This window comes from Pygoscelis adeliae, unplaced genomic scaffold (genome assembly GCF_000699105.1).
Source record: "Pygoscelis adeliae isolate BGI_AS28 unplaced genomic scaffold, ASM69910v1 Scaffold61, whole genome shotgun sequence".
Classification (NCBI taxonomy): Eukaryota; Metazoa; Chordata; class Aves; order Sphenisciformes; family Spheniscidae; genus Pygoscelis; species Pygoscelis adeliae.
In genome coordinates this window covers 171,688-188,375 of record NW_008824010.1, presented here as the reverse complement: position 1 = coordinate 188,375, position 16,688 = coordinate 171,688, and the positions used below count along the sequence as shown (strand labels likewise).

Sequence of the window (16,688 nt, the reverse complement as noted above, 5' to 3'; positions counted from 1 at the left end):
CCACATGCAAGAGGTTAAATTAGGAACCAGTCCATACTCACCAAAATTAAAACCACAGCATTTTCTTCAATTAGCTAGTCGAAAGTACTTTCTTGTTTTAAGACCCCAGCACTGACATTTTAGATGACATTTAAAATTTTTCAAAAGCAAGAAAATTATCATTACAAAATCAGCTTAAAATGCAAGTTTTTCTATTTAGGAACAGAACATGCTGCAAGGCTTTACGGGTTAGTTTGTGTTTCTTCTGCTGCACCATTAAAAATACATTATGGATTTCAACAGCTAATTACTCTGACAACTGACTTTACTTCCCCTTGTGCTTTTCCACATCAGACAGACTCAAAAGGAGGAAGACACGACAGTTTTTCTCCTAAAATCACAGATTAAAAGGGTAGGAATGAATCCCCATGGGTGGATTTACTCTTAGTCGCATACAAGGTATTTTCAGCTGCTCTCTGGCACACTGTGAAAGAGCAGTGGAAAGAGAAAAAACAAAGGAGGAAAAAAAAAAATCCTGGTAGACCATGTGACACACAAAGTGATCGTTTAATTTCTACTCAGGGCTTTCGTCAGGAAGTGAAAGTCTAATCGTGTATTTTCAAAGCATCTTAGCAAAACTGGGAATGCATCCAAGCAAAACTGGGAATACCTCCCGCAACAGATACCGTGGGTTCGGCTGAGCCCAGCCTAAACGTAACCCACCAGCCGCACGGTGCTGGGAAAGGTCTTGCGCATCCCCATGCACTTCTCCTGGTCGATGAAGAGCGAGTGTGCTTTCACGGCCAGGTCGTGCTCCAAGACCGACTTGGCACGAACCAGCATTTGCAGCGTGTCCTCGGCGTCCCTCAGCCGCTGCTGAAGGCTCTGGATCATCTCATCGATTTCGTGGACCTCATTGACAAGGCTGGAAAACAGCAAGAAACCCCCGTTAACAGTCCCATCGTGGGCGTGGTTTCTGGCATGGCATTGCCGACCGGCCTTTTGGGCACAGGATTTCCCCCTTCAGCATGCTCAGACTAACTTGGATCCCCCGTTTCTGGCAGATGCACGGGAAAGCATCTCCGGACCTCAGCGGGGAGGCATGCTTAAGTCTGCTCTAAGGCTTCGGCAATGTGCAGCCGCATCTCCCAGAGCAGCTCGTGCCACTGAGAAGAGGGATGAGCAACTGTGGTTTCAAGTTCCCATTTGGTTTTGCGGGTTTGTTGGTTCACCCTCCTGGATTTCCCCGTGCAGGGGTCCTCCCCACACCCACGGATGCACACACAGCAAAACAGGACAGCTGGGAGAGGCTAAAAGTGAATGTGAAACAAGGGGAGAATGGAAAAAACAATGGCGTGAGAGATGCTAAACAGGTTCTGGGGCGGGGTTTAAATTGCTTTTAAAAGGCTTCACATGGAGTCATGCCCAGAGGGCTCCCGGGAGGAGGTGTGAGGTGCCGGGTGCCTTGCAGGGGCTGCTGCTGGGCACTCAGGGCAGCCTGCTCCTTCACAGCCCCTTGGGGGGCAATCCCAAAGAGCTCACTGTGTCCTTGGAAAGGATTTCCAGTGTCCCCAGGGGAGGGGAGGCGAGGACAGCCCTTACTGCTTCCCCATATGGTGCGCCTTTTCTTGCAGTTACCCAAAAGGAAGGAGCTAAGTGCTCTCAACGCGAGCCTGTCGGAGAGTAAAGGGCTTATCCATCAAAACTGAGCACATCCAACCGCCGGGAAGCAGGCAGGAGAGAAGATGAGGTTTACCCAAGTGGGAAAAATCCAGCCCCTCATGGGGTGGCATCGGGCTGTACCCGGCCACGGTGTACAGCCCCCTTCATGGGTGCAGAGGTCTCCCAGCACCCAAAGGCTGGGATACCTGCTCATTGCTTTTGATTATATCAGCGCACTTATGGAACGACTATAATTTTGTCATCCAGTGATGCTCCTGAGTGCTACCACCCGTGACTCCTCGAGGACCCTGCCGGCCCTGCGCTCCTGCCTTACCGGAGCTGGGCAGTGTCCCGGCACAGCTCCACATTTGGTCTCCGCGTGCGCTCGTCCAGCCGGGTCTGAGCCACTTTTAACGGAGGCCCTTTGTCCCTAATGGCTTTTCGGATGGCTTCTATGTTCATCTCGATCTGGAAGATTTCCTGCAGTGTCTGGTGTGAAAAAGAAACACACATAAATTAAAAAAATATATTCTCAAGTGACCACATCATTTCCCTTTTCTCCTGTCTGTGTGCAGAAAAAAACAAGTTTAATAAGCAGACCCTGGGCTCAGACCACTGTCACGCTGCCACATGTCAAGGCACAGATCCAGCGGCGATGTCTCTTCAGGGAAAAGCCTCCCTTTGCTGTTGCTCTCACATCAGAGGAGGTTTTGGAGCAGTGACGGATCTATTGAATTACAAGCTTCCCAAAATTACTGCTTGCAGGAACTGATCATCCATCAATAGCAACTAATAGAGAGAAGGTTTTTAATGGATCCTCATTTAAGGATGTGGCATCAGCCCGCAATGCTGCAAGCCCAGTCTCCGCTCACTTAATCAATACTGTGTCGAGCACTCTTCAGGAAGCTTTCCGTGAGACCCTCCAGTCCAAGCCAGGTGCCCGTCACTGATCTCTGCTTGGCAGGGCAAACACACGGACACCACGTGTGCAGCAAACAGAGAGCACTGAGACTGAAAGCACGTCCTTGGAGGAGAAGCAAGCCTGCGAACCCCCCGGCAGGCACCCCAGCAGAGGCCCAGCAAAGACTTTCTGCAGGGCAGCCAGCGCTTCTGAAGTAACTACCAGGAGATGCAACCAGCGTTGGCATTTTCTGCTGGAAATCCCCGCTCTGCCAGGCTGTCAGCTGGGACGGCACTAGCAAAACACAGTATCCCTTGAGATGAAATTACAGCGCCAACTCATCCTGCTCCAAGAAGAAAGTCCCAAGTGCTTTGAGTTTCAAACAGAAAATGATACTATAACCAGCTTCTTGCGGCGACCGTTCCTCTGCTTGGGCCATGTCTGCGTGGAGGGTCCCACTGTGGAGGTGTCACTGGGAAGTGACAGTGTCACACCGAAAGGGAGGGGGTCAGGCTACCTTGGCCAGGTGGGTCTGAATCTTGCTCTTGGCGTCGGCTGTCTCGGCGATGCGGTTGGTGAAGGCGACGTTCACCCCGTTGAACTGGCGCCACATCTCGTTGGCCGTCACCACCAGCAGGTTTTCGATGTTGTCCCGCAGCTTGGCGGAGGCCGCCCGTTCGCTCTGGGAGCAGAGGATGTTGTCGTCCGTGAACTTGGCCCACGACTCCGGCACCGAGATCCTGCGGGGGAGAAAGGAGAGGCCCTCGGTAAGCCCGTGCCGCTGAAGATGGACGTGGGCAGGCACGGCCCCTGCCAGGGAGCAGCGTGGATTAAGCACAGCCTTAACGGGAATCTACGCTCTTAATTTGACCACATGAAAGTGAAACATCTGGACACCATTTGTTCAATAACACTTATCAAATGATGACATGTTCATGAAGACAACTATGATACTTATGAAAGCTCAGACAAACAAAAGATTTACCCAGAAAAAATAGAGATTTTAATCAGACCCCACATTTACACGTTTGAGGCATTTAAGTGCCAAGTGATTCACAGCTTCATGACAACGCGCAGATTGCAGTCAATTCATTTTGCTCATAACTTATCTCAGTTTCATACTAAACTGAACGGGCATTAGATAATATTCGATTCCCTATGTGTGCATTCAGGATGAAGTTCACGCCTGTGCAGTAGTCCAGAACAAGGTCAACAAAAGACTTAAATACCACATAAGCTCCATTTAAAACATGCTGATCCTCGGCACATTTTAACCCCCCTCTGAATTTTAGCATCAATCCTTTGCAATTCATTTGCCTGTCTAAATATGTCTGAGCTCTACTGTGAATAATTATTCAAACATTAGAAAAATTGAATCAATCTATGCCCCTCCATAAACTGCATGCGTCTGTGTGAGAAGCAGATTTATTCCCTTAGCCCTTTGCCACTTAGGGCATATCTCTGTGAGTGCTGGTTTAGGTCACCATTCATTTACTGCAGAGCCAGAGCTGAATTCCTGACACCCAAAAGCAGCTGAACTCTATCCCAGGACCATGCTCTCTATTTCTTTCTCTTCTGTGTCATTTCGGCTCCCTGACAGGCCCTCTCCATGCTGGGGTGAACCCCTCAGACTTTATGTCAATGAAGAGCACTCAGGCGAGCACTGACACATCGTTGAAAATATGCATAAACTTAATGAGCTGTGCAGAGGTGCTGAACTGAATTCATTTTCAGGCTGATCTTTGAACTCTGATATAATGTTTAACGTGGTGGGACTCGCTTTCACCCTCTGGATGTTTGGCATCCAGCTGAAAGCAGAGTTGTGCTCCCTTTATGGTGAGCGGAGAGAAATGGCCCCTCCGAGGTGGGCATCTCCAGGCCCGATGGATGTGCCATGCAGGGACACACGCCTTTAGAGCGGGCTGGGGACAACCAGCTCCCTGCCAGGGAGAGGCACCGTGCATCCCGGGGACGGCTCAGTGCTCGCGTGCCGCCCGGCGTGCACTCACGTGGCATCGACCCGCTCCACCCCTCGGTAGTAGCTGATGCCGTCGGAGGTGTTCCTCAGGTGGTGGCACTTGTCGTCGATGCGGTGGGCCGCCTGCTTGTTGACCAGGTCCCTCTCCAGCTCATGCTGGGCCACCCTGTTGGACCTTCAACACACAAGCAACAGCCATCGGTGGAGATGCATGGGCGGAACGGCTTCCTCCCCATCCCGCTTCCCTGCAGCTCCTGCCCAGGCAGCTATGTCCTCCCACGAGCATCACCGCCCGCTTCCCATGGAGCCTGCATGGGTTTTCCACCTGCAGGGTGTGGGTAGAGGTGGGGGTCTGCTGGGGGTTGACATCACAACTGCAAATGCACATCAGCCCTACGGCATGAGATAAGGAGCTCCTCCTTACGCGAGCTGGGCTTTTGCCTTATCCAGCCACTGCTGCATCCTCTCCTGGCATGACCTGATGACATCGACTTCCTGGGCAAAGGCAAAACATGACCCTGTCAGTGTCCACACTCAATCATCATGGTCACACTCGTCCCCTCGGACCTCTCCAACCCTGCACACAGCAAGAACTCGCCTGCTTGTCTTTCTGCCCACAGCAAACAGGCAGGGAGTGGAGAAAGTGCCCCCCAACCCCAGCGCACTCGCTCGTGCAGCTGAGCCTGCGCGCAGCGACCGAGAGGGGACAGAAGGGTGCTGTGGCCGCAGCCGTGGCCTTTGCATTCCCTTTCAGGGTGGGTTGATAAGTGTTTTTTCATCTTGACATCAGTGTCGAGTGCTGGTTAGTTCTACTGCATGGACAGGGACAGATCCTGACCCGGTATGAACAGGCATAGTGGTTCCCTGGACCAGCAGCGCTACACACCCCCATTCCCAAATCAGCATCTGCCCTTTTTGCTCCCAAAATGTTCTCCTCCCCAGGAGAAATCCCATCCGTATGGGACAAGAGGAGATGGACTTTACTTTGGTGTAAATCCCCAGGCGTTTCTAAGAAACATTCAGCTCCACAGGAGGAAGGCATGTGTTGCTCTCAGCTCACTTCAACACAGATCTCTTACGTTTGTGAAGCCCCAGCTACTGGAGGCAGGTGATTAGTGCTCCAAATCCAGTAATTTTTAAGCCCTCCTGTCTGCAGGAGCCAACTGAAAAGGACAGCCTAAATGTGTCCTAAACACTTAAAATCCAAAATGCCATTATGGAGATACCAGCTCCGATTATTCTCCTAAAATCTCATGACCTTTAAACTAATCTAATTTTTTAGGGCCTGACTCATAAGAAAAAATATTCTAACGGAGCAGTGGCTTCACAGTCCCAGGGGCTGCGATTTCCTTCCCAGTTTCGCGATGCCTTTGCCGTGGTTGTATGTCACTGTACCCTGCGTTAGGATCCCATCTTCTGTGCCAACTCTCATCGTGTTTGCTTTTTGTTCGTAATTTAAAGCAGACTATATAAAGGCAGGCAGGAGTGCATGTTTTTATGATTTCTATAAAACACATTGCCTAAGCACACATCGTGGCAGTCCTACTGCGGCCACGCTGCTCTGAGCAAAGCAAAGCTGGGGGTAGATGTAATATCTTTTATTAGACCAACTAATATAGTTGGGAAAACCAGACAAGCTGTCAGGCACATGCTGCCTTCTCCAAATCTGCATGTGAAATATATATATAGATACATGCATGTGATATAGATATATAGCTATATCGTATGTATGTGGTATAGATACACATAGATCTTGTTCCAGCAGGGCTCTGAAAGGCAGGACAGCCTCACAAACTGCTTGAAGAGGGACAGAGGGCCCTGATATGCTACACAACCACACAGCTGATTTCCAGCTATTCCTTTCTCTGTAAGGGCAAGCCTTACCCACACCGCATGGGCATGCTGCTGCGTGGGGGAATGTCCCCTGGCCCAGCAGGTTTTGGGGGTTTGAGGAGTTTAGCACCTCACCAGCACTAAGGAGCCAGTTAGGGAACAGGGCTGCAAAACCTGTTTAGGGCAGTTGAGGTAAAAACAGCTTTAACACATGATCTGTGTTGCCCAAACTTACTGTGAAGAGCTGTTTCTCCACGTTGTCATGGACTAGGTCGATGCCCATCCTCTTCTCCCGGTGAAGCAAGCACTCCTGAGCGACCTGTTGGGGACATGCCATCACTGCTGGCTGCAGGGGCAGGGTTCCCTATAGGGATGGTCCCCATCTCAAGTAATGTAAGGGAAAAGAAATTATAGGTGGGCACAGAGAGAGCAGCATAGGAAAAAAGTGCCCAGGGCAGCCGGTTTAGCTGACAACAAGCAGCCGAGCTGCAACATCAGCATTAGATCAACATGAGGGAGCACACGTGTCCCTGGTGCAACCACAGCTGAATGCAGGGACCTGTGTCAGGCTTGATGCTGACCTTGCCAGAGCCTCGTAGTAAGACATGGGCTTTTGTCTCCCAAACCAGGATTTTGGGTATACCGCTTATAAAAATATTTTGTTAAGCAAATACTGTTCTGATGTGCTCAGCATGTGCTGAGAGGGGATGCAGCAGATGGCAAGGGATTTGTTTATTACTAACTTAACTAATGGTCTCTTAATAAAAACTTTCTAGATGTTACAGAGCTGTAATGAAACTTAATTAGACGTCTGAATGGCTGCAGATGTTTCAGCAGTGGGCTACAGCTTGTAGCCCACTGGACATGGTGCTTACCTGGAGAGGGGCCTCTGTCTCGGCCAAGGCTCTTTCCAGTCTTTTCTTCATGTCTGTGAGTGCGTTGGTCTCCCCCATCATCTCATCCAGCTCACGGCAGAGTTCCGATCTCCAAAATTCAATATCATTGACACGTTCTCCCAGGTTTTTGGTGCTTTCTAGTTGTGTTTTCTTTGTCTGCTGATATTTATCCTGAATCATGCGGGAGGTATCGACTCTCAGACGCTCCGCATTGTGCCGGGAAGTCTCCGACTCTTTGTAGTTGGTCAGGTTGGACCTGTACCAGTCGTCAGGGGTGTACCAGGTGAAGAGGTTTGTTCTGTTGGAAACAAAAGGAAGCATCTTGCTGGGGGTTAACCCCTGGGAGCTTTTGGAAAAGGGACCCAAAGTTGGGTTGATGGCAGCTGCTTTATAGTAGGCGCTGGGCGTCCAGGGGAGGCTGAAGCTCTGAGGCAAGGGGTAGTAAGGAAAACGGTTCTTATAGCTTGAAGCCATGGTGCTGATGGCAGGCAGAAACTTGGTAGGTGTTGATCTTGGATGGGCGTACGTTGCTGTTAAGGGAGAGCCAACCAGCTCCATTTTTGAATGCTGCTATTCAGGTACGTGTCCTGCACAAAGGAGACAGAAGGTGACAACCTCGCTCAGTAAGCTCCTGCACTTGCGTTATTTCTTACAGCAACACATGCAACTTATAATACAAACAGTGATGCACACAGCACCCACACATCGCCTGTTCAGGCCTAAAACTCTCGAAAGCAAATCCCTTCTGACAGCATCCCAAGCATTTGTATATATAAGGGTTTGACTTTGTTGTTAGTATCTAGCGTCAGGTCTTGAAATGCGGAGAGAAACAAATCATGGCTGCTAAGGAGAATGGCAGATGTTATGCCTTCATTTTCCTTAAATCTGTCAATCCAGTGAAACTGTAGTTGCTGATTCTCTGCTGTTCGTGTTTCTTTTGGCCGGCATATCTGCTGATCTTATAGTACTCCAGATGTAATTTTCTCTTTAAAAGTTCCATTACCGGCCCCGATAGCTTTGGACACACAGCCGCTACCAACCCAGCACACTTTGTGTGCGAGGGACTCCATCCTCATCATCTCTATCTTCACTTGCATTAAATGCTCGAGTGACGAGGCTGCAGGTGAGCTGAGCTTTGCAGGACTACATACAAATTTGAAAACCCCCCACCTATTTCAACCTAAAAAGAACAGCCATCTCTTGACTTGCAAAGGAAAAAAAATGCCTATGGCTCACCCGATGTAAAATAAATGCACTTGGAAAGGAGATATCCCACAGTGTCTTTTCAGAGCAGCTCGTAAACGCCAGCCTTGCAGTAACCCTGGGAGGAACGGCCACACAGGAAGATTTTGCTACCAATAACTGCATACGGCCCTGCGGATGCTATTGCTCTTTTCAGATTGAGGTTATCAGTAATATAATGCAGAGGGCCACCAAATGTACCTAACACACCTAATCTGAGGGCACTCAGGAGGGTATGTTGTGCTCGGTATGAAGCTCTTGGAAGGTTACAAGTGTCACCCACTGGCAGGAATAAGTCCCTATGGCTGTTGTAGCCAGCTGCAGTGTTGCAGGGACGTGTCCTTCCCCTAACACCGTCCCAGCCCACTGCTCCCAACCTGACTCAGAGCCCCAGTGAAAGATTAGGACACCAGTGTGCTGCAAGATCCCTGGATGGGAACGGGGTTTGACATGAAGCATGTGCTAAATCTCATTTATGACAGCATGAAATCAACTTTATTCCTTTAAAAATGGGATGTTTGCATGAAATAAACTTGCTTTTATTCTAGAACAAAGCATCCACACAAGCAATCACGTGACTCGAGGTTTAATTGCTCCTCCTGGGCTACCCTGATCAATTTGCATGTGTAGGCGAGCTGAGGGAGGCTGACTTATTTTTAAAACCATAAAACCCTTGGGAAAGAGAGTTTCTTTCATTTTAGTCACCTCTGCAACAAGGAACGCCTCTCTCTACACAAGGGCAGGACCGAGGAGTCATGGTTTCCTACTGGAAATTGATGGGAGGCACACGGAGACAGGCAGGCTCTGCCTGTGAGCTGCTGTTACTGTACACCCATGGTAACCCTCTTTAATGCCAGACGCTCACAGCCCATTGACTCTCTTGGAGCCGTGCCCGTTTACACCAGGTGATGAGCAGACCACACAATTCATCAAACTGCACGTTTTCCAACATCCAGCTATGGGGACAGGTGACCTAAGAGAGTTTTTGTGTCACCCATGCCTGTAACGGTTTGATGCGTTCAGATGAACAGTATCTCCAAATGCAGCTATTAAATAAACGGCGAATGCAGAAGAATAACAGGTCCTTTAGCTAGGGCAAATCGGAGAAAAATAGGGATGAGTCAGAGGGGAAAAGTGCACAGCTTGCAGCTGGGAAATCATTGAACTTTGAGGACTGTATTTTCAAGCTTTGCCCAATTTTGGCCATGCTGGCATGGGCTGCCCCAGTACCTGACTTGAAAGCAGCATAGCTGCGGGCACCGAGTCTCGCCCCAGGATCCAGCCTGGCCGAAGAGGCTGTGGGATAGGCAGCGGGAAAATCACACCCTCAAATTTAGCAAAGAAACTTTTGCAAACACGACCCTCTGAGCCAGTTTGGCAGAACCGAGGACGAAATGTCTGTGCTCAGGTCCAACAAAAACCACTGTGTGTGCTGGTTCCCACAAACCAGTCACTTCAGCCCTTTTGTCCCTGCTAGGGATAAACGACTGCACTTTCCCTAGCTCTGTGCCACTTATTTATACCTGAGAAACAGCATTCAGAGGGTGGGAGATGGCTTTCCTGGCTCCCACCCCTGCAAATAAATTATTCCCTTTCAGATACTGACAGACAGACGTTTAAGAAAGGGAGGAAAAAAACTTGGGAATGGACCGGGGTTACATTTCCCTGCATTTCCAGCTGAAATAAATACCCCTGCATCCCCCTCGGGATAAGCCACCCCAGGGTGACACTTTCTGCCACCCCTGAACTTGGTCACACAACTGGAGCCCCATACCACTTAGTTTGGGTACATTTGGATAAGAGATATTAGGGGTGATTAGGAGAAATACCTGCTTTTTTAGTCCTCCCCTCCCAGTTGAAGTACATACTCACCCTTAGCTGCCTGGGTGCGGGGTGTGCTCTGGGGGTTTGGGGGTGCCCGGGAAGGCTGCTACTCGTAGCTTGGTGCTGTCGGGCTTGGTGGCAGCACCGGCAGGTGCTGCAGCATCCCCGGTGCTGTGTCAGTGACACAGGACAGGGGAGCGTTGCCACGGGCGCAGGGTTCTCAGGGTTCTGCCCTGGCAACTCCCTGCAGCTGCTATGGCAACCTGATGCAGCCTTTGGGCAACCCAGTGCTCTCAATAGGCAACCCGGTGACACCCCTGGGCAAGAAAATACCCTCACATGGCTTCCTAGTTCCTGCCCTGGACAACCTACTGCCCTCACTGGGCAACCAGGTGCAGCTGTTGGGCAACTGTTGAGCGGCTGGACAACGCTCTTAGTCATATGATTTAGTTTTAGGTAATCCTGCAAGGAGCAGGGACTTGGACACGATGATCCTTATGGATCCCTTCCAACTTGAGATATTCTATGATCCTATGAACTCAGTGCCCTCGGTGGGCAACCCAGTGCCACCCCTGGGCAACTCAGTGCAGACTCTGTATAACCTAGTGCCTTTACAGGGCAGCTTGATCCTGTCCCCTGGATGACCCCCCACATCCTCGATGGGCAACCCAGTACAGCACCCTAGTGCCACCCCTGGGCAACCAAGTGCTACCCATGGGCAAACCAGCATCCTCACTGGGCAACCCGGTGCCAGCACTCGTGCTCCCAGGCCAGCCCGTGGCCGAGCGGAGGCCTCTCTGGGGCAGGCAGGTACACCGGGGTGGGGGTGACGGCACCCCAGGTGAGGAGATGCACGGTGACCCCGGGAGCCCCACCACGGCACAGCCTCACACAGCACCATGGCGTCGTGCACCAATCACCCAGTGACATCGGGAATGTTTCCTGGGAGAGGGCCCTTTCCCAGTTATTTCAGGCTTTAAACCGAGAAAAGGCACTGAAAGAGGAGGAGCGCGGTAGTGCCGGCGGTTAGCACAGCCGCTCCGGCTAACCCAAGGAGGTTTTTCTCCAACTTTTGAAAATGCCCACCAAGCCTGCTGTGAGGACCTCTGTGTCCCACTTAATCCAGAGGAAACATTTTCATTTACTTCATTTTACCGCTTTGGATTAACTGTCAGCAACGTGGATGGTTCATCAAATATTCAGGCCGATACATCTGCGTTATCATAGCCTTTTTCGGTCTCTTCTTGTTTTCCCAGCTATTGCATCTGCAGACTGAGACCGCACCAAAATGTTTTACAGCTTCTCGTGAGCGCGGTGACACCCTGCCCCACCGCTCCTGCGTTCTGTGCACGCACACGGAGCTGGCCCCCACGAGAAAGCCATGCCTCTGCTGCCAAGGATCTGACATAAAAGATAACTCAAACTGTTTCATGTATACAAAGTTTAGCACACTTTGATTTCACTTTAAACACACGTCTTGCTTTAGCCGGGTGAAGAATCAACTTAATCAAACTGAAATAAAAAGCTCAGCGCACAAGTTGCTTTTCTGTAGCTAAACCAGATAAATTAATTTCAACTTAAAGCAAGCCAACCTCTGCCCCTCGGCAGGGCACGCACACGCCCTTGGACCAGCCCTGCTCTCTGGTCCTCGCACGCTCCCAGCCTCCATCTACGCTTGCTCTCACTCCCTGGCCAAAGCTAATTTTGTTCAGATGAATCACTGCACGACGAGGGACACCACTAATTGTTGTAGATAACCACGCCGTTTTTGAAGTATTTGCTAAATTAAGCAATAATAATTAACTAATACTGTAAACGGCCCATGGGTGCTCTGCAAAGCGCACAGACCAGGGACTTTCTGGGGAAGCACCCATGAGCACTGCGATGCAGAGGGACAGCAGGGGACATCAAAATCGATGAAGCTTTGGCCCCACCGTGGCGTCTGGAGTGGCTTTTCAAGTGAGGGCTAATGACGTACCTAAAAAGCTGCAAAGGCACAGAAAACTGGCACGGGTAAAACAAGGTACGCGACTCTCGAGCAAGAAGTTATCAACTGCATGCAGTAAATGGTCTCCAAATCCCTCGTGCTGTGGGTACCACACCAAATTAAGTGGACTGTTCACATCACCTTCACTTACTCAAGTAATTAAACGATGTCCCTTAATTGTGACTACAACTCCAACAGCAGTAAGTCCGCTAAAATTACAAAACTACCACCCCCCACTCTGGCAGGGCATATCCAGTTTTGATGGACACTTGAGAACAGAGTTTGTCCCAAAGCCTCGACCATTTTCGCTCAGAATCAAACAAGAAAAACAAGGGTGAAAACGCGAGGCTGGTATTAAACAGGGGTGCCAATTTTCAGCACATCAGCCCAGGTTCGCCTGTTTGACTAAACTGGAATTTCAAGGGATATGTTTAGATACCCAAGTACAAAATCTTCTGCCAAAAGCTGTCAATCTTTCTGTCGCAGCTCTACATTCTCGCTGTCTATTAATATAGCATTACGCTGCATCACAAACTATCCTTCTGAAAATACCCAGATCCAGATCTTTTATAGCATCCTTCATGAGTCTACACGTACCCATAACATTGCCCAGTCACAGAGTTTTACACCACTTTTGAATATTCCTCTCTCTCCTATAAACACCGTACCTGCCTGAAAGGGATCAATTGTCCATTCAACAGCAGAATAATTTTCAAAAGTTGCCTTAATTCATGGGAGAATTAAAAAAAAATTAAACTGTGTGTGGTGCATCCTTGTGCTGTCACGCCGAAGGACAAGGATGCTCGCAGGCAGCACACGCTCCTGTCTGGCCCAGGACTACTTTAGGGATTCAAACAGGCTTCAAGATTTTATCTATTTATGAAACCAAGGCTGGCTCTTAGGGACGAGCTGCACGCGCAGCTGCAGCCGCTGGCACGGTCCTGCGGCAGGCTCCATCTGGCCAGGAAACGCGTGAGACTTTCCAGGGTTTTACTGGGTTTCCCACATTCTGGTGAAAATTGAGTTGACCATAAAACACGGAGGGCCAAGGACTCTCGAGGTGAGGCCTGGGCTGCTTTGATCTCTGCATGTGGCCAGTGGAAAAAGATTGTTATGGCCGTCAGCGAGCCCCCCGCTGCCACACTGGGGGCTGGGACTGGCAGGAGGAGGGCTGGGGGGCTGGACACGGAACCTGGAGGAGGGAGGGAGGAGGCTGAGCAGGTTGGCAAGGAGAAAGAGCCAGCTTTGGACACGGGCAGCTGCCGGAGATCATCTGGGGCTCTCCCTTCCTCTGCCAACAGCCCCTGGAAGAGCTTGTGCCCTTTTTTCCATGGTTGGAGAAGCTCAAGTGTTTGTGCCGGCTCCTCCGCTTCCCCGTGCAGCACCTGGAAGTGCCACCATCCTGCTGGCTGGACTACTTAGAAAACCCAGCTTCCCAATCCGCTGGCAGGCACTGGCTGTCTTCTGCAGGCGGACAGCTGAGCCCCAGCAGGGCAAATACCCTCGTATAAATAAAGGGCAATGCCAAATTCAAATTTATGGTTAATTCCAACTCATTTGAGTCACTTCCTTGGTATCCTTAAATGGCTACAAAAATGCAGCCCATCAACAGGTTGCCCCAGCAGGACTCCTCTCCCTTGCTCTGTTTTAGCATGGGATGAGCTCTGTGATGTCCATGAGCCTGCACTGGAGTAAATATAGCCTAAGGTGGGGAAGAATCAGCCCACAGTTAATGCTGCAATGCAGCCGGGACTGTCTGCACGTGTTGGCGAAGGCTTGAGAAACCACCTCGCGTTGTCAGCACATCAGTATGTGCAGTCCCCTCCTGCGCTCAGGTCTGACACAGGAGCTATTCATAGAAAAACTGTTAAAAATGCGTGTTGTGAAACCTTTCCTTTCTCTGAGGTGGAAGCGTGCTGTAGGTATCCTGTTGCCCTGAAAGAGGCATGAGCAACAATCCAAATATTTTGCACAAATCAGTGACGGTTACTTAAGTGTATCATTCCTTATGTATGTGTTTTACGTGCTTTTTTTTTTTTTAAACGTTCTTGAGGGGGTTAGTGATTGTTTTCCCAGAACCTGCGTTTTCTGACAAAGTTCACATCTCCTTTTCCACCCTGACTTTTCTATCAATAAACTCCGGGGATATGTTTGAGCAAACTGCGAGCGGACAAGGGCAAGCTGCAGCGAGGGGAGGCAAAGCAAAACCTCTGGCCTGTCCTGCCCACCCCCCCCTCATTACCCTGGTGCAAAGGCAGGGGTGGCCATTCCCACCCCTCTCGTACCCTCGTCCTGATGGAGTGAGCACGTCCCACCTCCAGCCTTGCCTCAGAGCCGAGGAACCGGCTCCTGTCTACAGGAAGACATTTCACCCCACTTCTCAAAGGCACTGGGAAAATGATAGAGTTAAACCAGCGAGACCCGCTGTGTGGAGACGCAAATGCCATTTTACGCTGACATGCCTCTGTCCTCACACAAAATTGCCCTGGAGCTCAGGAGCTACATGACGTGCAATAGCAGGCCACTTGCCCCAGTTTGGCCCATGGGGGACACGCTGAATGGGAGTCACCTCACCTAAGTTTAGACATTGCAACCTAAATAATTTTCCTTTACAGTCAGTAGGAAGAAATAGGCCTCTCCAGAGGCCATTATCTGAACTACCTTAGGTGGTTTTTTTAGGATTACGCAAACAGTGCAAGGGAAGGTACATTTCTTTTGCGTCCCATCAGAGATGCTCAGAGCAATACCCGGACTTGGACGTCTAACTGACCCAGGGCAGACGAACCCGTACTATCTTGAAAACACCCCTAGTCCTTCAGCAAGGCCAGACCTACTGAAAATCTACTCTTGAAGTTTTGGGTTCCAAAGATATCAAGCATGGAAAATTACCTCTGGACTAAGGTAATCTTCACCTCCGACCATGAGGCTCTTAACGAAGAGAAAAACCAATAAAGAGATCAAAAAGTAGACTGGCAGATGAATTATTCATTCTAACCATAGTAGCGTTTGATTGAGCTTTCCAAACAATAAATGTGGCATGAATAAATCATTACAAATCCCTCCTTGAGCTCTCATGATGAGTCACAACCACCAAACCACAGACGCTCAGGACAGGCTGCTCTGCGCATCCACAAGGTTAAGACACAGATAACTCATGTAATCACAGCAATCGTGACCTCAGAAAATGGCATAATTTACTGGTGATGTTCTCAGCGGTGCCCAAGGAACTATCAAAAATTAAAAAAACCAGTGATTTCAGGGACAGCCTCCCTGTAGCCACTTCAATACACCATGGGCTTGCGGAGGAGGGGGTCTGGATTTTGCTCTCTATATTGGCCTCACTGCAAAGTCCAAGGCTGTAGGGAAGGTATGCTTTAAATTGCATCCAACAAGCAAAGAGGTTGCTCACACCGTAAAATTCAATCAACTACGCAAACAAATAGGCGTACAAGCAAGCAGGAGACAGTCCCATGCACACCCACTGATTCACAGTCATATAAAAGTCTCGACATCGGCATGAAAAAAGACGAATGCATGCCCAGAGCAGAGGATGCAGAGCATCACACCGCATCGCTGGCTCCCTGGGACCTGCCAGGAGCCTGACGGGAGTTTTGTTCTTCCAACCAAGTTCACACAAGGCCACATTTTGGGGTCACCTCCTTGGCACGCAGAAAAGGCCTTACGAAACCGTCCCCAGTTAGTTTTCCTTTGTATGTCCCATCTTGCTGTAGCCCTTGATTTATCAAAGGTACAACCTTCCAACCACCCCGGGGGCTGACTTCTTTCCAAGGAGGAGGCCAGGCAAAAACTGTTCAGAGCTGACGGCACTGTGGTCCGACAACTGATGGAGGGGGAAAAAGGGAAATGAAACCAGTTCCTCTATATTTGCCTTGAAATATCCCACCCGTGAAAGCATTTAACCATGTGCTGTTTATTAACATCACAACCAGCCCCATTATTTCAGTGCAATTTAAACACAAACTTAAAATTGAGCCCCGGCATCTGAGATCTGCTTAGTAGAAATAGATGGCTCGCGTGACTGATGCTACGCACATGCTTTTGCGCTTAGCTGGAGTGAGTTATTGGTGGCCTCTCCATGCTCGTATACACTCCTCATTGCTGAGCCAGATGTGAAAGCAATTAGCACAATGAGAAGACTATCTTTAAGTCTGTGGGGCTTTTTATAGGTTAGTGTTTATTTTTGGACCTACTTTCTTGAGGTGAATTTTGGCAGGCCGCTCAAGGACTGGTTTATGTCATGACTGGCTATTGTTTAAAGTTTTTTATTGCTTTGGCAAGGGCTTGGGTTGGAAAGGGGAGAGAAGAGTTATTGTATTTTTTTTCTCTGTCATCGTATTCAGGCTACTATTTCACAGACAGCAAAAA

At 49.7% G+C, this 16,688-nt stretch overlaps 1 protein-coding gene across 1 annotated transcript in view; it reads right to left on the bottom strand.

Annotated features, from left to right (window-relative positions):
* Positions 1 to 588: 588 nt before the first annotated feature.
* Positions 589 to 16,688, bottom strand: part of TEKT3 (tektin 3) — a 66,742-nt gene continuing 50,642 nt past the window's right edge. Inside the window, exons 2-8 of the mRNA XM_009326092.1 lie at positions 7,229 to 7,836; positions 6,589 to 6,672; positions 4,945 to 5,015; positions 4,552 to 4,695; positions 3,060 to 3,282; positions 1,976 to 2,130; positions 589 to 904 (exon numbers count right to left, since the gene is read on the bottom strand). Coding sequence (XP_009324367.1) covers positions 688 to 904; positions 1,976 to 2,130; positions 3,060 to 3,282; positions 4,552 to 4,695; positions 4,945 to 5,015; positions 6,589 to 6,672; positions 7,229 to 7,807 — 1,473 coding nt within the window. The 5' untranslated portion in view covers positions 7,808 to 7,836 and the 3' untranslated portion in view covers positions 589 to 687. The remainder of the gene's footprint in view (positions 905 to 1,975; positions 2,131 to 3,059; positions 3,283 to 4,551; positions 4,696 to 4,944; positions 5,016 to 6,588; positions 6,673 to 7,228; positions 7,837 to 16,688) is intronic.